At 44.2% G+C, this 25,723-nt stretch overlaps 1 protein-coding gene across 1 annotated transcript in view; it reads left to right on the forward strand.

Moving 5' to 3' along the window:
- Suds3 (SIN3A corepressor complex component SDS3) overlaps nt 1–25,723 on the forward strand; it is a 34,617-nt gene that overhangs the window by 2,077 nt on the left and 6,817 nt on the right. Inside the window, exons 2-11 of the mRNA XM_026403407.2 lie at nt 160–229; nt 2,712–2,767; nt 4,526–4,597; nt 7,159–7,178; nt 8,542–8,698; nt 16,432–16,527; nt 17,755–17,816; nt 17,968–17,989; nt 19,243–19,348; nt 25,594–25,678. Of these exons, the coding sequence (XP_026259192.1) occupies nt 160–229; nt 2,712–2,767; nt 4,526–4,597; nt 7,159–7,178; nt 8,542–8,698; nt 16,432–16,527; nt 17,755–17,816; nt 17,968–17,989; nt 19,243–19,348; nt 25,594–25,678 (746 nt within the window). The remainder of the gene's footprint in view (nt 1–159; nt 230–2,711; nt 2,768–4,525; nt 4,598–7,158; nt 7,179–8,541; nt 8,699–16,431; nt 16,528–17,754; nt 17,817–17,967; nt 17,990–19,242; nt 19,349–25,593; nt 25,679–25,723) is intronic.

Consider the following 25,723-nt stretch of genomic DNA (forward strand, 5'->3'; position numbering starts at 1 on the left):
GTCTTAACAATATTTTGTCTTTTTCACTGACTGCTCATGCAGGCCTGTCTTGAGAAGAAATTCATTTTACAGAAACTTATTAAGTACTTATATTGTCAGGTGATACCAAGTCTATGAATTATGATTTTTATGTAACCCCTTTTCCTTAATATTACTCAGATACTGAGGATGCTAGTGAAACTGACCTGGCAAAGCACGACGAAGAAGACTATGTAGAAATGAAGGAACAGTGAGTATGATTTTTGTATGTCTTTTCTGAAATGTAGAATTGATAAGAAAATATTTTATAGCCGCCATGTGTACATGGTTTTGACATTAGTGCTTTCAAAGCCTGTGTATATATGTAATTTTTTACCTCTAAATTAATCAAATTTAATTAGTTTTCCTAAGATGCTCTTGAAGGGTAGTCTCAAAGGAACCTTGGTGGAGGTGATCACAGAGGATGAAATAAGGCCATATTTTACCATGGCTTTTTTTTTAGATGTGAAAACTAATGTTCAGAGAGGTGTCTCAAAACAACTGTCTTCTCAAATGGATGTGAACCACTGAGGGCCAACTCTGTGAGCCCAAGGAAACTGGATTGCAGAGCAGGCTGCTGCTGACTGTCCCTCTGCCCTGTGCATGTTCACACAGGTCTTTGTCATCCTCACCAAACCCTGCCGCCAGCCAGACAAGCCCGTCACCCCTCCCCCCCATTCTTGGGCTCAAGTGATTCTCCTGCCTCAGCCTTCTGAGTAGCAGGGATTGCAGGCCTGCACCCCTATGCCCCCTACTTGCTTTTATCATACAGAAGACAGTATCAAGATACATGCTCAATAAGTATTTATTGGAGATATTTTAAGGATCTTGATGTAACTTTTAAAAATCTTTATTTTTAAACTAGATGATCCACATTCTTCCCCTTTTCAGTCCTGTGTGCAAATGTTTGTGGCCATCCTCTGAATTCTGTCATCCCTTTCAAGCTTTGGAACCTGAAAGGGGTAGTTCAGCTAAGTCTGACTGGTGTTGAATGAAGGATTAAAAATTCACGTGCTCTTGGACTTACTTTTTTTGTGGTGCTGGGGATTGAACCCAGGGCCTTGTGCATGTGAGGCAAAAGCACTCTACCACCTGAGCTACATCCCCAGCCCCTGTGTGCTGTTTCATCCCTGAAACTGCTTGTTTTTTTTTTTCTTTTTCTTTTTCTTTTTTTTTACACAATGCCTTTTTATTTTTATTTTTTTTATGTGGTGCTGAGAATCGAACCCGGGTCCTGTGCGTGCTAGGCGAGCACTCTACTGCTGAGCCACAATCCCAGTCCCCCCCCTTTTTTTTTTCTTTTTGCTAGGTTTTTTCTTTGCAAGTTTTTTACTTGACCTGTTTGAGATGTATTCTTATACCTCTGTCCCTTTTCCTGTACATGATCTCAGTGAATCTGATTTTCTTTTTTTCTATTTCCTTCTTCAATTTGCTAGTATTCCCTTTCAAAGACATACTCAGACATGGGTACCAGCTGGCACTCTCCATGTGGTAAAAAATTTAATGCCCTGGGTTCCAAATATTGACTTCTCATGTGTGGCTCATACATCCCTCCTGTACTTGATGTTTTTGAGCATCAATTTTAGAGACAATCTTTTGATTGAAAGTGCCTCCTTAATATTTAGTGAGATAAAAAATAATTTTGATTAAAATTGGTTGCTTCCTGTGATTTAAGGTGAGCCTGAGGAGTACTTTGGAATTTGCTGTAAAGGGCAGACCTTCTGTGGGGTTCTCAGATTCTTCCTATCCTTTCCTCCTCCTACAGAGAATTGGTTATTTGAGCAATTAAAGGGCCATTGTGCTGGGTTTGGTGGTGCCTATCATCCCAGCTACTGGGGGAGGGTGTTGGGGCAGGAGGATGGCAAGTTCAAGGCCAACCTGGATAAGTGAGACCATGTCTCAAAATAAAATGAAAAGGGGTGCTGTAGCTGTAGCTCAGTGTAGAACACTTGCCTAGCACGTGAAAGATCCTGGGTTCCATCCTTAGTACTGCTACCGCCGCGCCACACACACACACACACACACACACACACACACACACACACAGCTTGTTGCACCTTTTTTATATGTTGGACAGTATTTTTTTGGGGGGGGGTTGCAGATCCTTTTTTATATGTTGGACAGTATTTTTGGGGGGTTGCAGATCCTATTTTTGTCACTGAGAAAGGGGAGGTGTTTTTCAGGTAGAAGCAAAAATATTGTCAAAATGTAATTTATGTGTAGAATCCACGGTTCAGGCAGACTTGCCAGAGTGTGTAATTGCCTTTAATCCACTGGGTATGGGAGGCAAAAAATACCATGCCGTGTTCTTGTGCCGTTGTGTGCTGTGTGTTCTCACCCAGCTGGGGCTGCAAGTAAATCCTGCGTTTTAACTTTTGTTTCTGAATGTCTATTATTTTTCTGATCCTGAAAGAGGAGTGCTTTCAGCAATCACATGAAGGTTTATTGACTTGTGCTCAGACAGCTATGCTGTCTGTATGAAAAGACAGGCTGGGGGCATAGACTCACTCCTTTTCCATTTAGAGTCTAATTGCAGAGTTGATGTAAGAGTTGTGTTTAATGCCATTTATATGTCCTCGTTATGGGAGTGTTCCTTCTGCTAAATCCAACAAGCTAGGCAGTTCCTGTGTGTAGAATGTTTCGGAATAGAGTACTGAGTGTTTGTCTTTCAGTGTGGCTTTTCTTTTTTTCAGGATGTATCAGGACAAACTGGCTTCTCTCAAGAGGCAGCTGCAACAGCTGCAGGAAGGTTGGTGACCAGCTTTTTTACTCCTAAACATTCTTAGTGTTACACATCCTTGAAATCTGTATTTTACTTCTTTGTGGGAATGATTGAAAATTTAATTTTTTTTTTAATTTTAATTTTTTTAGTTGTAGATGGACACAATACCTTTGTTCCATTTATTGGTATGTGGTGCTGAGGATGGAGCCCAGTGCCTCTCATGTGCTATGCAAATGCTCTATTACTGAGCATTACTCCAGCCCCTAGTCTGACTGATTTTAATCAGTACACATGTTGCTCTCTTTTATCAGTAAAGGGTTGATTTTTCAAATTCTTATTTTAAATTTATTTTCAACATGTAGCGATTTCTTTAAGTGAGCTCTCATTTGGGGCTGTCTGTAGGGCACAATTTGAAAACCTCTGTGCCTCAGGCTGTGTGTTTTTGAGGGAGATGTTATCAAAGAATGAAGTTTTATTCCTCTTCTCAACAAAGCTTCAATGGACTGTGGACCAGCCATGCTGTTTTCTGTTTTGTTTGTTGAATTACAAGTGGGCCGAGTCATTGGCTGCTGAGGCCCAGGTGGCGTGGGGATGAGCGCAGGCACTCAGGTTCCATAATGGGAACCATTTTCACTGCTGTCCAGCATGTGACTCTGGGCATGGCCCTTTCTCAATCTGTTTTCTAATCTGCGAAATGAAAACGAGAGGGAGCGTGTGGAACGTTGGATGCAGCATGAGGACCTGGGCATGGTGCGCTGTTGCCATTCACTCTGATTTTCTGTTGGGCTGTCCCCTGTCAGTGATACTGCCACTCCCCACCCCGCAGTGCTGGGGATTGAACCCAAGACCTCAGGCATGCTAGGCAAGTGTTCTCCCGCAGAGCTGCATCCCAGCCCTTCCACTAGGCACTTTATTGCTGGGGGCGGGTGCACTCACCTGGACTAGCCTGTGAGCAGGTGTTAGGATCAGGAGACACTTCCCCACAAATTTGGGATCCTGATAATGAGCTGCTTTGGAGAAGAACAGTGAATGAGCGAGATTTTCAGAAGCCTTCTGGTATTGTCACTAGCCACATGTGGCTTTTTGCATTTAATTTAAATTGATAATCTGGTTTCTCAGTGGCATTGGCCATATTTTAAGTGCTATAAGAGCCACATGGAGCTAGCTGCTACCCGGCGGATGGTACAAATATAGTACATTTGTACCATTTCAGAAAATTCTGCTGGACGGCCTTGGCCTAGACCCTATTGCAGAAGGTACTTTTTCCAGGAAAGGGAGGTCTATCGCCTTGGACTATAGGAGCAAGTGACCAGAATCACGTGGTGGAGTGTCTGCACACCTCCAGTCCCCCCCCCCCTTTCACTTCAGAGTTGTGTTTATTTTTAGTACCACAGCTTGAACCCAGGGGCACTTTGCCACTGAGCTGCATCCCCAGCCCTTTTCATATTTTTTGTTTTGAGGCAGATTCTTGCTAAGTTACCCAGGTGGGTCTTGAACTTTTGATTTTTCTGCCTCAGTCTCCGGATTTGTTGGGATTCCAGGCTGCCGCCAGTGCACTCACTTCACTAGGAGTTTCAGTGTACCGAGGCGGGGCACTGTGCTTAGGCCCCCGGCAGGGCCTGCTGTGTGCCTTAGCTGAGGACCAGAAGCCAGTTAGCTCTGCTCAGCTGTGGCTTTCTTGGGAGTTAAAACTGTTATGATTGGTGTGAGAAAATAATTTTAAGAGACAAAATTTAGAGTAGATTGATCTTTAAAATCACTTTGTGCTTTATAAATGGCCATCAGGAACGTTGCAGGAGTATCAGAAGAGAATGAGAAAGCTGGATCAGCAGTACAAAGAGAGGATCCGAAACGCAGGTGAGGCTCTGCAGGTTCACACCTCGTCAGCCCCGCCATATGACCCCGAGGGCATCTTCCATATGTATCCTAGACATTTCACTGCTGGGACAGGATGAGGGTGGAGAGACTCTATAAAATTGGTTCACCTTTTTTGCCAGTAGTCACAGGAATCAGTCAGTGGCTTCCTGTAGTCAAGTGGCTCTCCCGGATGCCCCAAGAGTAGTCTTGCACTTTTTCGCATTTATTTCTGTGGCTGACTTAACAGACAGTCAGAGGGGAAAGGATTGTGGGTCATTTCATACCCACTTAAATGTTTCTTCTCGAGTTCTGTGCTTTGGGGTGGGGAGGTGTCCTCTTTTTATTTCCCCAAATATCCTAAGCATTTAGGAGGAGGAGCTTGCTTTGGGTCTGTTGGATGGGGCGAGTGTACTCACTCAGCCTGTATGTTGGACAGCTGCATGGGAGCACCGTGAGCAGCATGAAGTTGTAACACATTGTCCTTGACTTAGGGAACCTGCTGTTTCATTGACAAAAGCTATCCACAAGAGCAGTTAAGGAATAAAGAAAGTAAGATTCGACAACTGTTTTAAATTGTATGAACAATTCTTGAGCTTACAGGAAATTTTTTTATGTGTTCTAAATTTTAAAAGTGCGTCACCAGCCAGCATTCTGAGTACCAGCAGGTGTTCCCGTCGTGGGAGAAGTAGTTTTGGGTTTTAAAAGAAGGTCTGAGTGCCACTCCTTGTGCTTTCCTGTTGAGTTCCATCCAGTGACTTTCAAGCTTCCTGTTGTAGAAACCCTTGTCCTCTCCACCTAGCAAGAAGGTGTGCAGTGTGCACCAGCAGATAGGAAGGGAGCAGAAGAGGGTGGGTGCTGGGAAAATGGAGCTGCAGCCATTAGCCCTCTGCCCACCCACATCCTGCCTGTCCCCACTGCTGGCGCTGTCCACTCTGAGTTCCCAGGCGCCTCCTTGGGATAGCATTAGAATCGGAAGTCGTCTTCCTAGGGCTCCCCTTTACAGATGGAGGAGGTGGCATTGTGGAAGGAGAAGGGCCTACGTTCAGGCCACCCTCATCACGCTGGGTCAGTGCCTTTAAACAGGTTATTGGTTCTTGAAGCCTCAGTTTCCCTGTCTGTAGAGGGGAGTACGAATTGCCCAGGGAATTGGCTTAGGATGTAAATAAAGGAAAAAAAATTGAAGTGAGCCATTTTTCCTAAGCTGGAACAGCAGGGTGAGTATTGAGTTGTTTTTCTTAATTCATGCCGACTCTCAGTGCTGTCCTTGTGTTATTTCGTAAACACCTCTTCCTCCCAGATGAACATGCAGAAGAGCTCCTAAATCAGTCATGACTTGAGCTTTAAAAAGCACATTGCATGCAGAGAAAATCCACCTGATTTTGTTGTGTCTGGTCTCTGGCTGCTTTAAAACAACCACCACCAACTTTTAAGTGCTAAGTGTCATTTGACTTGGTTCAGGTGTGATTTCTCGGGTGGCCCAGGACTTGGAAATGTCTGGTCCATTCAGTCCAAAACAGGCATAGGAGTGAGCATGTTGGGCTAGGTGTGCTTGGGCTGCGGTGCCCAGTGACTCCCAGGGCCAAAGTGATAAGGACTTCTGGGGGTCAGAAAATTTTCTCAGTTAATTGTTTCCATTTAACAGGTTGGGGCTTTTAATCTGGGGTTCCTGGAACTCTGAAAATTCTAGAACATGTACGAGTGTGCTTTTTTTCTTGAGAATGGGTCTAAAGGATATATCAGGTTTGCAAAGGGGACCATTTTAAACGGAAGACGGCAGCCTTGGAGTTTCTGGTCCTCCAGCAGTCCTTGTGGACCATATGTAGCAGGTCCACTGTCACCCAGAAAAGCTCAGAGGCCAAAGACCTATTTTGTTTAAAGTAAGTGGTTTGTAGAGGGGCTTACGGGGGATAGGCTGCTGGGTAGATGATTACTACCACCGGCAGACAGGTCAGACAGGTGCTGAGTAAGTCACTGGATACTGCTGGAGGTACCTTGAGTGTGTCTGCTGGGGGCTTGATGAGTGAAAGGGCTGCCTTAGATCAGAGCTGGGCAATGTGACTGGGGAGGCCTGGTGGTATTGTTGGCAGAGGCATTGGTGTGGGCAGAGTGTAGGCCTGAGAGTAAAGTCCCAGAAAGCCCAAGAACCTCTGTTGTCTGGATTTCCCTTGTCACAGAGAGCTTCACACCCCATGGGACCATGGGCGTGGACTCTGTCCAGGAGTCGTGTTGCTTCTTCCTGGCCTGTCCTGCAGTCTCTGGGACTGAGGGACAGGGAGGGCTGAGTGGAGGGAGGAGTGGCTTATTTAGCAGTTTGGTTCCACAGCTGGCTTTGGCCCTCAGGCAGAGCTGCCAGAGCTATTTCTGTTGAGGGCCACATTTTGACGCGACACTGGTGCTGCTTGCGTCCTCCCTTCATGTATATCAGCACTTTACTGATGAAAACATTTGCTTTGTGTAATTTGCTTTCAGAAAGCAATTACTGCTTCTAAATGAATCCAACATCCCTGTCTAAAACGGTGACACAGCCTTGGGAATCTAATTGCAGTTTTCATCTCTTTCAGAACTCTTCCTCCAGCTGGAAGTGAGTACCACGGGATCCGGGTTTGTAGTCTGAGACTGACTCTGCCGATCTGGTGGCCTTTCCTTCTGTCACCAAGTAGATGGCTTGGAAGCCTTTGCCACCGTTCGGTTTGACTGAAGGACACTTGATCCTGATTAAGATGTTCCGTCTATTCTTTGTTGTTGGGCAGCCTCTGTGCATCACAGGGAACTGGGGACACTCACACTCCACTGCTTTTTTGCTGGCTTTTAGCTTCTGCCAAAGCCCTTTGAGAGTATGTCTTAAGTTGTGGTGGACGAATAATTTGTTATTGGTCCTCAGTGCAGCTTCTGAATTGGCTCAACAGTTCCATGTACAGCTGAAACTTTCTGGGCCAATAGGAAACATTTTGAATGTTTTCTTTCACTCCACAGAGACCCCAGTGCTGCCGCCATGTCAGGCACAGTGCTGTGTTCGGGACAAGGCTGGGTCTCGGATGTTGTGCTGCTGCTGGTGGCTGGTGGGGGGTGCTTTGGAGAAGGTCACGGTTTATCAGAGCTGTATTACTGGAAACCATTGTAGTAATGAAGTCAATTCAGCGCATGTGGCCACAGCCTAGAGATTCACACAGCCCAGACCATGCCCCCTGCAGGCCCCTTGTCACAGCACAGTGGTGAGATAGTAAAAGTGACTGCTTACACAATTTTTCTTAATATTTATTTTTAGTTGTTGATGGACCTTTATTTTATTTGTTTATATGTGGTGCTGAGAATCGAGCTCAGTGCCTCACACATGCTAGGCAAGTGCTCTACCGCTGAACCGTGGCCCCAGCCCTGCAATTTTTATCTCAACGTCTCTGAATCCTGCAGGATTCAGGCTCCTAATCAATGACCTACTGTACTTGTTCATTTCTCACTGTAAGAGTCGAAACTAGCTTGCAGTCCCACTAACAGTGTATGCATACTCCCTTTTCTCGCATCCTCGTCCACGTTTATTGTTACTAGTTTGTGTCATCGGGCCATTATATTGTGTAAGTAATTTTCAAGATAGCTACTTCATTTGGAATAAACTATTTTCCTTAAAATTATGACTTTAAAAGGGATTATTTACTATTCTTGAGAAATTTATGTTGTATTAACATAAAAGCTATAAAATTTGAGGCGTGGGAGAGGGGAGTTACCTCATAGCAAGTGTGGATACTGACATGCGAGTGGTGGTCTTGTGTCCTCCCTCCCCCCTCCCCGGGCCTTGCCTTCAGACCCCCTTTGCTCTCGTGTGTCAGTGAGATACCACTTGTATTTCTGGGGAAGGGGTTTTCTTTGCTGTTGAGGACAGAGCTGGACTTGGAGTTGGAGCCCTGGATGCCTGGCTGTGTCCCCCTAGCCTGTGTTTCTCTTTTACTTAGACCGAGCAAGTGGAAAGAAATTACATTAAGGAAAAGAAGGCAGCAGTGAAAGAATTTGAAGACAAGAAGGTTGAGCTGAAAGAGAACCTAATTGCTGAACTAGAAGAAAAGAAGAAAATGATTGAAAATGAAAAGCTAACAATGGAACTGACTGGAGGTATGAAACCCAAGGGACGGGATAATAATCCCTGGGGACCCTGAGGGCCCTGGTTGGGTGCTCTAGTGACTACGTAGGTCTCAGACCTCCAGAGGAGAGCGAGGGGAGGAGAGTAGGTTTTGACATCTCGGATCAGAGTTCTGGCTCCACCTTCGTCAAGCTCTTCCCCACGCCGTAAGGTGAGGCTGATCAAATCTCGTCTCATAATATTGTGGGTAGAAATACAGGTGCCTAACGTAGTGACCTCTGCATGACAGGTGTTCAGTAAATGGCAGACCTTTAATAGTAATCGCACTGGCTTGTGCTTTACTTAATGCCTGGGTTGGCTGTCATTTGGTGGTCTTCCTGAATCACCCCCGTCCACCTGTGGTGATGGGGGCACTCTCTGCTGTTTTTTTCAGTCACCTTAATTACAGCAAGGGCATCGTATTCCTTTGACCTCCATGTGAGAACAGTGGCTCTGGGCTGTATCATCTGTGCTATTAGATCTCTGCCCTCAGGTGTTAGTGTTCAGAAAGCGCTTGTGCCATTCCAGCAGGGTAGCTAAACTTAACTCTTCTCTTGTAAAGGCAGTGAAGTTACATGAGACTCGGTGCCAGTTCCTCCCTAGCCTTCTAGGATTCAGTGATCTGCATATGGGAGCTCTGCAGGTTGGAGGCAAGTTTCAGAGAGAGGCAATATGGCCGACTCTTCTGTTGCCATATGTAGTCTGATGAGTCCTAGAAGGATGTGGGGAATTGGCGTGAACCGCCTATTTTGAACCTGGCAAATACCACAGAGCAAGGCAGCAGTGAGTTTATCACCTGGGTACGAGTAGGTGGCATGCCTTCTGCACACCCCAGAATTTAACTTCCACAGTCATTTTCAGAAGGTCCTGGGGCTCTACCAGGTCTTATTTTAATGGGGTTCCGTAGGAAGTACAGTGTTTGTATGGAAGTCCTTTGAGCTGACTTGAAACAATGTAACCAGTTAAGAAGTAACCTCCCTATATATTTTGGGTTTTATGAACCAGCTTGGCCCTCCAGTTGACACAGTCTTTTGGCTCCAGTCCCCATGATACCCTGATGAGAATGAGACTGTGTCTGGAGCTGGAAGGGGTCCGACTTGTGACAGATCTCTCCTCTGGTGGTTTCCTCAGTGAGAGACTTGGCAAAAGGAGCGAGTTCCTTGAAGACCTCTGAAAGCAACTCAAAAATGCTTTTTTTTGTGTGTCATTTTGGCAAGAATACATGTGAAAACAGCATCTTCAGACAGCGCTGTCTTGTTCCTGTTGAAATGCTTTTTTAATTAGATGGCTAGCACTGCAGTGCCCTGTCTGGTACCAGTCTGCTTGCCTGTTTCCTGACCCACACACTGTTTTCTTTGATGCTGTCTGTGACTGGCATTGATGCCTCATCGCTCTCTGCTAGAGCCACCAGATGCTCGGGAGTCTTCATTAGGCTAGTGGGAAATATTGTCCGTTTATAGCTGCTCCCTTTCCATCTGCAGGGAAGGGTATTATCACCTTACCTGTGATTTGGCATCCTAATTATTGACAAGCAATGGACATTATTTAGCCAGCTAGTTTTACAGCCAGAATCTTATCTGGGGCAGGAGACATCCTCAGTGACTTGAAGCAGAACCTGCAAGGGTAGAGAAGACAAATATATGCAGTGAAATCATTTGTAACACACACACGAATTACAGAAGTGTCTAAAGCTAGCCATGAGCATCAATGGTGCTGATGTCCTTCCTCAAGCCATTTGGTACCCTTGGTATGGAAAGTGCTGCCAAGGTAATGATAGGTGTGGAAAGAAAAGGCACTGGAGCTGGGAGGATAATGAGCTCTCCACAGATGGTGCTGCTATGGTGCTGGATTAAAGGCTGATTTCCTCCCTCTAATTGAGTGACTTACTTCACCTTGGTGGATTGGTGCCCAATATCAGTGTTGCCCAGCACTGCCCAGAAAAGACATTTCTTAAAGTCTCTTTTTCTGTTTCAACGTGAAGATCTCTTTAAAACAAAGCAGGAGGATCACAGGTTCGAAGCCAGCCTCAACAACTTAGCAAAGCTGTACGCAACCTAGTGAGACCCTGTCTCAAAATAAAATTAATAAAAATAAAAAGGGCTGGGGATGTGGCTCCATGGGTAAGTGCCCTTGGATTCAATCCCCAGCCCCCCCACCCTCCCCAAGAAAGTAGAATAAGAGGCTGATGAGATGTGAAGCTTTGTCCCAGGAACCCATTGAAAATGGTTGTTATCCAGTGGCATGGGAGCCGTCACAGCCTTCCTGGGAATAGCAGAAGGTACTCTCAGAACCCAAACCTCTTCAGAAATCTGGGCTGCGGGCCACGTGGTGTTCCGCGTTGGAGAAGCTCCAGGATGCTTGTCTGTCACTGCTGCTGCTGCCTCAGCGTGCACCTGGGTCTTGATGGGCAGACTCTGTTTCAGGCAGACAGGGGCAAGCACTCACCTGCTAGGGCTGCCGAGGGTGCTGGTCGCCCCACACTTTGAGTAGTGAGTTTGTAGATAAAATTACCTGAGAGTGAGTTTTCTCTAATGTAGAGGCCAAGATTATAAGTAACCCACTCAATCAATGAGAACCTAATGAACTTTGAAATGTGAGTGTCATACTTAATTCATTTTTCTTCTTGTCATAGAGTGGTCGGTCTCCTTTTCTCCCTTCTTCCAACAGCTTGCTAACTGCCACTTCATTTTCTGTTGTAAGTTCTTGCTCACCAGGGACTTCTTTGAACCCTGAGGCCCCTGTGGAAGCTACTCAAACCTCATTAAAGCCTGTGAGTTTCTTTTGGAAAAAACTGGATTTAGCCAGGCATGGCGGTGCATACCTGTAATCCCAGCCGTTCAGTAGGCTGAGGCAGGAGGCTTGCAAGTTTGAGATCAGCCTGGGCAACTTTGCAAGACTGTCTCAAAAAAAAAAAAAGAAAGAAAGAAAGAAAGGACTGACATATAGCTCAGTGGTTCAAGTACCACTGAGTTCACCCCCAGAACTGCCCCCACCCCCCGCAAAATACTAGATTCATAACTAGTACATGACTCATTATGATGTCAAATTAGAAGTCTCATTTTCTGAGCACTTATCCAGTGAGGCATTGTGTAAAAACCTTAGAGCTACCTACCGCCGCAGGCTGACAGACCTGGGGGATCCTGGCTTTGTCTACTAACTTAGTTGAAGTGGGAGTTCCTCCTTCAGCAAAGAGGTGATAGAACCTGTTATGGGGAGAGGGCCAGAGAGGAGGTGAGGTGTGCTTGGGAAAGTGGCTGGCAGGACTTGGGAAGTGCAACCCATTTAGTTTGGGTAGCTCTACTTGGGTGTCGTCATCCTGAGTTTACAGATGGCAGAGCTGACTCAGAGGTGGAGCCATTTGCTCAGTCCCCCACAGAGCTACGTAGTGCTGAAGCCAGGATTTGTCTGGCTGCAAGTGGATTCTCTTAACCACCATATTATACTGACTTTTCCTGGTAACAGTACATGTGATAGTAAGTGAATCACAGAATTTGGCTGATGGGTAAGGTCCCTGTACTCAAGGGGCTTATGTTCTGATAGTTATAAAACCGACACAGCCTCCACGTCTTTCCCAGCGTAAGGTGGTTTGGAGAGAGAGGGCCCCCAAACGAAGGTAAAGATTTGACCGAGTGATTTTAAAACTGTAAGGTAGTGTGGCTGGACTGTGCAGAAGGAGAGTCTCCTACAGTACACAGAGATGCCAGTGAGGAGCGCCCTGAGTCAAGGCCAGGGGACGAGGTCCTGCACAATACCTGGCAAGGGAGAAGGGAGGAAGAGATTTGGATTTGGGATGGGGTGGGTTCTCCTTGGAACATTCTTTCTGATGCTGACTGTGGAATTCAGGGTGTTCAGGTGGTTGAGACGTAAGAAGGAGGGCTCAGTTGGTTCGCTCTTTAATTGTCATTCCTTCCTTGTGGGCAACTTTGGCCTAATGGAGGTTGGTCCTTTAATTCCTATTCCGATTTGAATTGCAAGGAGCTGACCTTGATTCTCTTTTTGACCCTGGGGAATGAGAACCCAAGGGTGCTCCACCATTGAGCTCATCCATGGCCCTTTTATTTTTATTTTGATTCAGGATCTTGTTCAGTTGCTGAGGGTCATGCTAAGTAGCTTAGGCTGGTCTCACACTTGCCATCCTGCTGGGATTGCAGCCAGGTGCCACCATGCCCAGCTCCTGACCTGGATGGTCATTGCATGCTCTCACCTCCCGTTTGTCTCCACCACGGCAGCACTGATTTGTGACCCCAGGGTGAGCCTGTCGAGGGCCAGGGTTGTGCTGGGCCTCAAACTGGCCCCGTGTTGCGATGCCCCTGGTTTGGAGGGGTTGCCAATCGGCTGCAGGTTTGCTTGCAGTGACTTTTTTTCCTACCATACACATCTTGTTTCTTATGGATCCTTCTTTGAATCACTGCCGCTCTTTTTCCCCCCAATAGCTGAACAGATATGAGCTTGTTTTTTCCTAAATTTTTGTTTTTAATTACACGTAATTGTACATGCTTATGGGCGCAGGAATGTTTTGATACATACATTGACATTGGGTAGTTCTCACATCAGGTCATAAGCATGTCCATCAACTCACACTGTCTTTCCTTTGGGTAAAGAACATTTAAAATCTGACATTCTGGTAGCTGTTTTGAAATACTCCATATAATATTGTTAATTGTAGACACCTTATTGTGCAGTAGGACCCCAACTTACTCCCCTGTCCAATTGGAGCTTGGTGATGCCCTCCCCCTGCGCTACGCTGCTTCTTGAGATCAGCTTCTTCAGATTCCACCTGAGTGAGGTCCGTAGGAGCTTGTTTTAGTGGTTAGGCTGTATTAAAATGAAGCTTTTATTGCAGTTGAATGCTGTAGGCAGGTGAGTTGTTGGAAATGAGTGAACAGGCCTAAGAAAGTGCAGAACAAGAGGCCAGTCGGTAAATTGGTAATCACATGTCAATTGCAGGAAATGATCATCAGGGATCTCTGTGTTGTGATGACTGCCTTCCTCTAATCCAACCTGTGCTCCCGCTTCTTAGCAGGCAGGCCCGGTGCTACCCTGGTGGGTGTCGGGATGCCCGTGTTTTTCAGGTTTTCTGGTGAGCAGAGCTCTAGGAGTTGTGCTATTAAAGGTCCTTTATGGGGTAGTGTGGAGAGGAATGGTTCCCACATAAACTTCCCCCAAGACTGGCTTGATTGTTAGATGTTCTGTGGGATTCTACAGATAGTATCCCCTCTCAAGCAGATCTTTGAAGAGTCCTCTGGATCAGAGACACTTTTTAATTTTGGCCAGTTGGAGGTGTTTTGGGGTTGGTGCTCGGTGTCTGAAATTCCCTGCTCAGGGATCTTCTCCAGGGTGGTCAGAGTCCAGGATCTGAGCTTCACTTTTGGAAGCTGGAGTTTCATCAGTGTCCTCAGCTTGAACCCCTAAGATTCTTGATTCTTGAACTCGTTGGAGGCTGGTATTGTAAACTCAGTAAGCCCTCTGTTGCCTACAGTAGAAATAGAACTGACAGATAGATTCAGGCCCTGCTGGCCAGGCCAGCCCCTCTCCTTTTTTGAAAAATTTCAAAGCCAACTAAGCAAAGCTGGGATTGGAGCAAGGTGACTTGGTGGAGTGTGCCTTATTGGAGTTGTGATGCGTAGCTTGCTCTCTCCATTAATCAATTCCTCATGGCCACCGGCCAGCACTGCCTTCTGCTGTCCCCCCTTTCCTAGGTGGTGTGAGAGACTTGCTGATGGATTTTAGGGCTTCTCCAGAGCACCCTGGTTCTGCAGGGGTAGTCTTGTATGGAATTCTTCAGGTCACTGCCATGACCAGGCTAATTCAGTGGATCTATTTTCACATTTTACAAGAAGAATTTGATTGTATTTTCTGGTTTGTGCCTGATGCCGTTATGATTTTCTGAGTTTAGTGGCCTGATTGAACTGCTGTCCCCTCGGCTCCCCGTTTCTCTTGGCTTCTTTCCATTGGGTGCCGCCCACCCCTCCCCACGCTGCAGTCTGGGCAGCCCGCAGAGCAGGGTGCACTCGGCCACTCTCTGGTGGACAGGATGTTCCCTAATGTTCGTGGGCTTCCTCCTCCTTTCTCTGGCTCGCTCTTGGGTTGGGTTCTTTTCATACTTTGGTTTCCAAGTTAGGTCTGCGTGTTGCAAGCCTCACAGTGGATACTGCTGCTTGGTGTAGTGGGTGGCTTCTGTTTGACTGTTTGCACCTTGTCTTTTAAAAAAGACCTCTGTAGTTTTTTCCTCCTTGAAAATATGATAAGAAGAGCCAGCCTCCTTTCAGTTCTTGTCACCTCAGGCACTGTGCTCAGGGCTTCTCCTGTGTCCTCTCATGCAGTCGTCACGGTGCCCCACGAGGGAGGATGTGCTGGTGTTTCCATTCTCTGGATGAGGGGGCTGGGGACGTGGAGCATCTACACAGTCCGCTTCTGGGTGCTTGGCTGCTCCAGGGTCTCAAGCCCATTTAGGGTGGTAGCCCTGCTCCTGTGACGGTGCTGTGCCACCAGCCAGCGAGTGAGTAAGAGGAGAAAGGTGGCATCTGAACAGAGAGAAAGGACTTTCTTTTAGGAAGAAAGCTTCCCCCTCCCCAGGGGTATGGGTGCGCATCCTCTTCCTTCTTCCCCCATCTCATTAGGCCAGGGTTCCTATATCACCTCCATTCCACTACAGGAAATAATTCAGTGGCACCCATTTCTTTTGAAGAGCAGCATGCTGAAATGCTTTTGACGCCTTACTTTTAAGGCCCTGCACCCTTATCTCATGATCATTCTGATCATTCTGAAGAAGACTTTGTGCCGACTCTGCTGTGTGCCAGGATTATTGCTAGGTGCTGGGGTGGAGACGGATTTCATGCTGTGGTGGAATCCCAGCATCTGACGGGGAGCAAGTTCCATATGGTGTGGCACTTGGTGCGCTGGAGGGTTGCACAAATGCCCTGGTACTGGGGAGAGGGAATGAGCAGGTCACAGGAGGGACTACTGAGCAGGCCCATATCTTCTTGTCTGGGAGAAGAGAGAAGGCCTGTCAGAAAGTCAAGAAGAGTGAAAAGAGTCTTTGTAATGTGCCTTCATTGTATCATTTTTGAAGTCAAGTAGCCATCAAAGGTTATAAAAGAAAAAAGTTTTAAGTTTGTAAATAAAGACTTACTAAAAAATGCTGGCATCGAGGCCAGTGGCCTTAAAAGAGCCTTTTGTGCTAGTGGCTGTGCGCATCCACCCTCTGGGAACAGCGGCAATCAGTCCCGTGAGGTGATGGTGAGGTTCCTCTTCCCAAGAGTTCACAACTCTGGCTTCCTAATTTGAGAGGAGCAATTGTCCCTAGATTTTTTTTTTTTTTTTTTTTGTCGATTGACCTTTATTTTGTTTATGTGTGTGTGGTGCTGAGAATCGAACCCAGTGCCTCACACATACTAGGCAAGCGCTCTGTCACAGCCTCAGCCCCAGCCGCATAACCCCTAGTTTTTGAGGGTGCTGGGGAGATTTCTACAGTGGCCATAATGTTAGACTCCAGGGCTGGATTTCTGGGAGGGATGTGGACCTAGTACTGCTGGTTTGAATTTCATATGCACAGACCTTCTTTAAAGTCTGATGTGGGTGTCTGGCTTGGGCCAGGTGTAGACGGGACATCTGAAGTAAAGTGATTCTGATTGGGTGGCCTAGGGCAGATATTCTTACACTGTAGGAATTCTTACTGACCTCCAGTGGGAATTGGATATATTGACCCATTCCGTTTTTGCCATAGATTCTATGGAAGTGAAACCTATCATGACCAGAAAGTTGCGGAGGCGACCAAATGATCCTGTCCCCATCCCAGACAAGAGGAGAAAACCTGCTCCTGATATCCATTTGCTTCAAGTTTCAATCACTTCTTTTTCCCTTAAGACTATTGACTCTCTTATTGATCCATCTGATAGAGTATATGTGGGCATTGTCCTGCAGAAAAAAATATTTGGTGGAAAAGCATATGTAAAATTTTTATGACTGGGTCAAGGGCTGGCCATATTGGAGTCCTCAGCTGCTACTTCTTTTAGTGGGAGATGTTTATACCAAGGTATCATTTGGAAAGATACTTTATGTCTGATGTTGAACCTGGTTTTAACACTTCAAGATTCAAGGGCAGTTGAAAACTTGATGTGTGTTAATTTTTCTACCTGTCAAATGAGGACAGTAGTATCAGACTTTGGGTATCTCAGTTACTTCATCCCTAAAATAGTGAGTTGCAAACTGATTTTAAATGAAAGCAATGATATTTTAATCAACAATTAAAAGAACAAAGTTCTTTAATTTTAAAAATGGTTAATGAGAATGGGACACATGAACAAAAGTGTTTTTTTCTATTCAAGAGATAATAAATTACAGGAGTGTGGCTCATTCCTGTAATCCCAGTGACTAGGGAGGCTGAGGCAGGAGGATCACCAGTTCAAAGCCAGCCTCAGCAACAGCTAGATGCTAAGCAACAATGAGACCCTGTCTCTAAATAAAATAACAGAAAAAGGCTGGGGATGTGGCTCAGTGGTCGAGTGCCCCTGAGTTCAATGCCCAGTACTCTCCCTCGCCTCCCCCAAAAGAGATTATAAATGGATGTTTTTTCAGAATGGTTTGGTCATTTCACTTGTCTGCCACCAGGAAAGGACATAACTTCAGGTTCCTTCACCTTTAAAACAGAATTTTAGTTGCTGTGGAAAACTAATCTGTGTGTGTGTGTGTGTGTGTGTGTGTGTGTGTGTGTGTGTATAAGTCTCCAGATATTTGGAACAAAAGCACTTTATAAATTTGGGACACAGTTGTTTTCTATTTTCTGTGCTCTCGCTGTTGTTGTAGAGACCTGATGAGTCTTATTCTACCTCCTGCTAGTAGTTTGTAAGGTGGGGTGTGTGAATTCTTTAATATACTTGGTCACCATGACATTTAGCTGGAGAGTCAGCTTTCTGAGAAATAAGTTATTGCAAAAATGTCATTCTGAATAGTCATACCTTGTCAGTTCTGAACTACTGGTACCAGTTTGTTGATTTCTGTTTCCTTGGAAACCATACATGTTCGGATGCATTCCATTAACTCTCAACACCTCAGCTAAACTATTTGTTAACAGACGAACAGATCATGGAGGATCTGAGAACATTAAATAAGGTACAGTTTTATTCATTTATTTGAAAGCTCAGGCTTGACATGGTTTCTTCACTATGTTCACATGATCCTTGTTAAGTCATTATGCCCCTGACACCTACAGTTATCCAAATGATTTTCTCTAAGATTTTTTTTGTTGTTGTTCTTCCTACAGCTTAAGTCACCCAAGAGACCAGGTAAGTGCTTAATGTTATTGACGTTTGTACAATCTTTTTATCATGTTGTTGGAAAAGCATGTGAATACCTGTCAGGGAATTGTTGCAATTTTCAGAAGTAAAGTGTTTGTCATTTGCCTGTGAGTGAAATTGAAGGGAATCTTAAGTGTACTTCACCCCGCTTTATTTTATTTTTTCAACCTGTTATTTTTGTCTTTTCCTTGGGATTTATTATGAAAATAGACATTTGATCAGCTGTTAAAGGTTTCCTTCTGTGTAGGCATTAGGCACGAGATTAAAGTTTCCAGTTTTGAAATTGATACCAGAGAATTTTTCAGTATTCCTTACTTTCTGGAATTAAGTCCTAGATATTGCTATACCAGTGACTTTTCATGGCCTGGTTCTCTGGTAAGGCTGTGCCAAGTCCCTAGGTATAAACGAGGCCAAGGCCCAGTCACTGTTCACAGTGATTCCTTCCAGAGCAGCACATGAGAGTCAATGCTAGTTGCAAACTGGAATTCTAAGTTAGCAATGTCTTTTCTTATACTAAGTGCTGTGATAAGTCACACGTTCCTCTACTTAGTCTTGTGGAAGAAAAACCCAGATTCTTCTTTCTCTAGATAATGTCTTCCTGTGGGCCCCTGTAGTCCACAGAGAAGTCCTGAGCTTCTGAGGCATGATGGGGAGGGTTATGTGAGTAAGTATGTACATTTAGATCATTTAAACCTACTTTATCTCTAAAAATAATTTAATTTTTAAGAGATTGTCATGATACTTGCTCTTTTGGGCTTCTGATGGTCAATAGGATTTAATCCACCTCTAAGTGGTCTTGTGCATTGGTGCATTTGACCTTGGCCTTCCTAAGCCTCCAGTTTCTCCTCTGTTCAGTGAGGTTAATCTGTGCCCTGCCTGTCTCTGGGAATGTTTTGAGGACAAAGTTTGGTGTGATGTATAAGAATTTTGTTTGTGCTGATCAGGTGTCCACACTAAGGTCTGCATCAATGTGGTGACCTCCCAGGAGTGCACATGTTGATCAGTACTGGGGTCTCGCCTGTGAACAGCCACTGTACTCTAACCTGGGCAACATAGTGAGACCCCATCTCTTTAAAATGTTTTTTTTGTGTGTGTGTTTAATTCCCAGGAGTTATCACTGTAAGAACTTTGATGGTGATGACTATCACCACACCCTAATGTGTCTCAGTTAAAGGATGGTAGCTGGTGGACGTACATGTTTGTTGCACGCTTAGTCATTTAACTGTCTCTGACTCCTCTAGCATCCCCATCCTCTCCTGAACACTTGCCTGCGACCCCTGCGGAGTCTCCAGCCCAGAGATTTGAGGCTCGGATAGAAGATGGTAAACTGTATTATGATAAGAGATGGTAAGTCATGAGAAAACAGGGACCACTCCAAAGAGCCATTCTGGGGCTTCCTGTGGTGGTTTCAGAGCATGCCTGCTACTTAAATTTTTAAATGGGATTCCACTTTTCGTCCTGTGTGTCACCAGCCGTTTGATAGACCTCTGTTAGGTTTCTGAAGACTGTTTCCCAAAATGTGGGTGGCGGTCCCTTCCTCTCTGTGCTGCTGTCATCACACTAGAATTTGAAGCCTAATTTTTTTTTTTTGCGGTGTCCCTGGCCCGTGGAGCCAGGGTACGCGTTCTGTTCTGCCTCCTGTTAACTTTGGTCCTATGTGCTAAGGTTAATAGGTGTTCTGTGGATAAAAGATTGTGGTCATATCAGTTTAGAGATGATCATGTTAATTAAGATAAATGAGTTCCCTTCTTATCGCACTCTCTGGGTCTTGTCACATGCTAATGTGCGCTGTGAATTTCCAAGATGTTATTGGGTGGTTTTTATTTGACAGCTGTACTGTTTTCTCATGCATTATCCTGCTGCCAAAGTGTTCCAGGAAACTTTCTTGGGGGGAATTGTATCCTAAAATTTAGATTGAAGACTGTTGAAACCTTTAGACTGCCAGTGTTTTTCATTGGAAAGGAAATGGCAAAGCAATAAGCGTAGAACCTTAAGAGCTCATGCATTTATTCATTCAGCCAGCCTTGTGTGAGGTGTCCGCTGGGCGTTGGATCACCCTGGGCCCTGCCATCTTCTCGGCTCTTTTGACTCGGAGACAATATTTCTTCCTATTTGTTGTCCCTCTGCAGATAGCCTCTTACTCAGCTCAGGTTATAGGTATCTTGTAGTTGGTTATGTCGAGAGTCTTTTTCTCAGTCCCTCTGTGCCCTCTGTAGTTATCATTTTTAATGGCTAGTAATAATGCCGAGTTTTAATACTTTTGTGTAGCCAAAAGTTCCAAAGATCAGGATAGTGGTTGTTTTGACTTTTTTGACTGTGTTTGTTTGTTACTAGGCATTGAACCCTGGGTGCTCTATCCTTAGCACTTTTTATTTTGTGCTTTGAGACAGGGTCTTGCTAAGTTGCTTAGGGTCTCAGCTCCTGAGCTGGGTTATAGGTAAGCACCACCATGCCTGGCAACTTTTTTGAGTTTTATGTTGCTTTATGTTAGTTGATCACAATACAATATTGAATACACATTCCTCTTTAACCACGGGGGGATTGGTTCCAGGAACCCCCTCAGATGGTCAGGTCTCTTAAATCAAGTACTATAGAATTTGCATATAACCTAAATCCTTCCCCCTGTATATTTTAAATCTTCTCAGGATCACTTATAATACTTAATATCAATGCTGTGAAAGTAGTTGTTACAATGTATTGTTACAAGAAAAAAAATGTTCATTCCATACACAGTGTTGTTGTCGTCCCCAAAAAATGTTCATTCCATACACAGTGTTGTTGTCGTCCCCAAAAAATGTTCATTCCATACACAGTGTTGTTGTCGTCCCCCCCACTCCCCACCCCGAAATATTTCTGATCTGTAGTTGATTGAAACACGGGTGTGGAACCTGCAGAACCAGAGGGTTAAGTGTTCTTCAGAAATGCTTGGAGATTTGGTCATGCCTGAAATAAATCATTTCCACCTAGTAAATAACAGTGAGTCAATTACCTAGCAGATGATGGAGGCTTGCTTTGTCTGTAAGCCTGACCTTGGTGACTTCTGCCCCTGTAATTTGGCTGTTCTTGGGCATTCTTCAGTTGGTGTGGTATCTTAAGGTTTCTCATCAGAACATATCACCACTAGGTGGCAGGCCCTGGCTGCTCATCACAGTCGGTCAAGATCAGATGAAAAATGTTTCTAATAATGAAAACCAAATAACCTTTAAAGATCAAGCCCACATATAGGAACTGCCTTTGAAAATGATGAGATTTATCACTAACATTTTTATGGATCTATGAGTCTTAAAGCCATGTGATATTTCAAATGATGTTCATTTTATAATTACGTTGCTTCAGATCCTTCTCTTTTTTGACTTAATCCTTACGACTTTATGAGATGTGTCCTGAGGGTAAAGATGCAGTAAAATAAAATGCTTGGTGTTTTTTTTTTGGCAAAGATTTCCAGTGACTGGTGTTTCATAATGTAAACAAAGTGATTGGGCTTGATGATGTGTCAGAACTACTAAGCAGTGTGAAGGAATTTTCACCACCCTGCTCATGTTAGCAGAAGACATTTGCAGAATAATGTCTCTGGAAGTGTTTTACTTTTTCAGTGAATTTTTAGTTACTCATTCTGCTGTTAAATATATTTTGGGAATGTTGTTTTCTTCATTATTCTGTGTGTTTTTCTTCTTTGGCCTTGGGAGTCAGAGTTCATGATGAGTCCCTCTCTTCCCTGAGACTTGTTGAAAGGATTCCTGGGGTCCTGGCCAAAGCTTTCACAGGGCTTTTGTATCCTTTTTTTTATCTTTATTGCAGACACAGCCCATGGTGGAGAGATCAGGTGAATTTCCTGCATGCTGTGTCCAGTGACATGACATATTTTGGTATAACGGTATTTTTGGCAAAACATGTTTCATTGAGTTTATTTTAGCAAAATAAGTCTTGAGTCAGGCTTCCCATCTTGGCATGAACACTTATCAAGCTACCTTTCATTTTGAAAGATAAGCATCTTCTGTTTGCCTGATCTTCAGTTGAGATTAAGGCCTTTGCCTCCCATTTTGATCTGGGCTAATGACCCCTCTCAGGAGATATTGTGGAGTAGCTGTTATTTTAAATAGCTAACTGCTGGTGCTGGAGCTGCTAATGTGAATCATAAATGAAGTCACCACTTGCTCAAGTAGATTTCACCCTCCAGCTCTCAGCTGACAAAAAAGAATGTTAACTCCGAACAGTGAATATTTCCAACAGGCGTTGGGACCCCTGGAGGTTCTATAGCTGTGATGTGGATTCAGTTGTGGGAAGTGAAGTGTTAATGTCAGGATTGCTCGTAGATTCAGAATCCAATTACTTCCCACCTTGCTCCACTTTCAGATCTACCTGCTAAAGAAATTGCTTTCTTTAAAAATAGTGGTAGTCATTCTAGTTCGTTGGGTTTAATAGTAGAGGCACAGAGCTTCAAGAGCTTAATTGTTGGGATTCCCAGATCAGAATTTTCATTAGTAATAAAGTCAATTTGACATTTAGGTTCTATTCTCTGAGGTTGTTTAAAATTTTTTTTTTTTCCAAGCAAGTGAGTTGTATCGTGTAAAATGGGCTAACTGGCAAGAGAAGACGTACATTTTCACTAAATTAGTTCTATTGATACTGCTTTTTAACATTTTTTTCTAAATTTATTTTGAATTTGTTTCCCCCTTTATTAGTTTAAGTAAATTTATACATTAAGGCTATCTTTTGTTTTTTTTTTTTTGGTTTATATTTAAAAACCCTAGAATTTTCAGAGAATTCAAATAATTGAATAGGTTTGCTATCTGGGGTTAATGATTCCCAGAGACCATAGTGTGGTGCATGAGAATCCCCCGAATGTCCTGGAGACTGCGGGTCAGTTGATTTGGAAGTTGGCTGGTCTAGGAAGCGTGCTGGTGGGCCAAGCACCACCGTGGAGTAAGAGACCAGAGATGTCGGCCACGCTGCCACCTTCACTCCTGATGTTCACCGATGAGGGTGTTAGATGTTTGGGTTCTAAGCATAATTGAAGGAAAATACAACACGTCTCCTGAGAACTGTTTGAATGGTGTTACAGAATTAACTGTTTGACAGAGTTTCCTAACATTTTTTTTTCCTCATCCATCTTATTTGTTTCTAATACCATAACTTATATTATTTTTTTAAATATAAATAACACTTGCTTATCCTAGGAAAAAGAAAGTCATGTCATAAAAAAATAACATTCTTCATTTAGTGTTACATTTTTATATGCATTTAATATACATTTTAATTTATAAATTTACCATTTTTTTCTTTGTGTATAGAGTGCACGTCAAACGTGTGTTTTATTACAAACAAAGGAACAAAGGGGACTTTTTTTTTCACTTGGCTTTATATTGAGCACATTTCCTCCTTACCATGACCTTTCTGTGTGTGTACTGTGGGGTGCTGGGGGTTGAACCCTGGCCTCATGCATGCTAGGCAAGGGCTCTACCATGGAGCTAGGCCCCCAGCCCTTGACCTTTCTTCATTAAAGTGTTGAGAAAGTAGAATCAGAATGGCTTGAGGCTAGTTGCATGTTGTTATGTGTTTCTCTTTAGTACCTCATAATCTGCATAGGATAACTGAGTATTCTTCTGATTTTTATTCAAACCATAATTCAAGACAATGCTGTTTACTCATGAGAGTTGGCTTAAATGTGGGAAAGAAACCAAGGGAAGTTTTTGTGTTGTGGATCATTCAGCCTTTCCTCATGCATTGTATAATTTGATCTTGTGATATTAACTGTTTAGCATAACGAAGGTCCTCTGATCCAGTTTACCAACTAATACATGGCCAACGGCAACTTTATGTCTTTGATCTCACCCTGTCTCACTGTTGTAATTGCATTTATGATTTATTTTCTTTTAACAATGTTTTCAGAAAGTGAATTGACTTGGAAACCTGAGTTTTCAGCTCTTAAGTAGCAGGTTAAAGAGCACTTAGAACCTAGATTGGAAAGAGCTCACTGTGGGAGAGAAGTACAGCCTTTACTGAGATAGCTTGGCAGTAGATTATTTCATTATACCAGCAAAACAGAATCTGCCTTCTTCCTCCAGAGGGATAAGAAGACAGCGCTCTGCTGGGAGATGAGTTTTGGTGGAATGTACAAGAATTTGTGGATCTTTTTAGCTGGACATATGTAGCCAGCATGAACCAAAGATTATGTTTTGTTTTTTTTTTTTTAAAGAGAGTGAGAGAGGAGAGAGAGAAAATTTTTTTAATATTTATTTTTTTAGTTATTGGCGGATACAACATCTTTGTTTTGTATGTGGTGCTGAGGATCGAACCCGGGCCGCACGCTTGCCAGGCGAGCGCGCTACTGCTTGAGCCACATCCCCAGCCCCAGGATTATGTTCTTGATTCAAGTGGAGCCGGCCCTGGGCAGGGCTGCCCGCAGCGGGTCAGCTGATATATCCAGCTCTTGCAGTCTGGTGGCTGCTCTTCCACCCCGTTGTCCTGCTGGGTTTGGTCCAGGCTTCGTACCTTCCATCCTCGGCCTTGTCCGTCAGTTGGAAGTGGCCCTGTGCGACAGTAGGCCAAGAGAGTAATGGTGGGGACCGGAATGGGGGCATGTGCCTTACCTATTCCATTCACAGCAGCTTTCCCCATTGTCTGGGCCAGATCGGGGTCCCTTAGCAAATGTCAGGACACCGGGCACTTCACCTAATGAGCATTTGCAGGTGTGGCACTTGATCTTCCCTCTCCCACTGTACTTGAAGCTCTGTGACAGCAGGGACCTGAGGCCCATGCACTGTCTGCCCCATCCTCTGGCATAGTCAGTGTTGCATAGTCAGAGCTGAATGAGTATTTTTTTTAATATATACTTTTTAAAATGTTTGTACCTTTATTTTATTCATTTATTAAAAAAATTTTTTTAAATATATTTTTTAGTTATAGATGGACACAATACCTTTATCTAATTTATTTATGTGGTGTTGAGAGTCTATCCCAGGGCCTCACACATGCTCGTAAGCGCTCTACCACGGAGCCACGACCCCAGTCCCTTAATGATTACTTTTGAATGAATGACTAAAGAAGGGCTGAGTTCATCCAACCTTCTTGTTGATGACTAATTTGGACAAATACAAAATAAATGACAGATGTTTAAGCCCATGTATTTATTTTGTCCAGACAGTGGGAACAGAGGGCTGTACTTCAGTGGCAGAGAGTTTGCCTAACAAGTGTGAGGCACTGGGTTCGATCCTTAGCACCACAAGAAAATAAACAAAATAAAGTCACTCTGCCTCTCTATCACTATAAAGTGGGAACAGAGATATTTTACCTCAAAATTTTTATTTTGCTTTTTGAACTGGGTTATATAGTCCAAATCAAAAAAGGAAATTATATTCTGACCCTTTCCTCATCCCCCTTTCCTCTTTTCAGAGGGGCCAAGGAACTTAAGTTTTAGATCCAGAAGATTAGGAGGTCACCCCATCCAAGGATGGAAGTCTGTAAATGACACCTGGAATCCAGGCTCTCGAGTCATTCTGTGGACTCCTGCATTACATTTCTTACAGTGATAGCGTTTTGTTTTGTCTCCCCTGTCCACCCGCCCTTTTCACATTGTGCCCTGTTTTTGGCAGGTACCACAAGAGCCAGGCCATCTATCTGGAGTCAAAGGACAACCAGAAACTGAGCTGCGTGATCAGTTCGGTCGGAGCCAATGAGGTAGGGCGAATTTCTGCACCCTGAGGAAAGACAAATGAGCTCTTT

Source organism: Urocitellus parryii, chromosome 3 (genome assembly GCF_045843805.1).
Source record: "Urocitellus parryii isolate mUroPar1 chromosome 3, mUroPar1.hap1, whole genome shotgun sequence".
Lineage (NCBI taxonomy): Eukaryota > Metazoa > Chordata > Mammalia > Rodentia > Sciuridae > Urocitellus > Urocitellus parryii.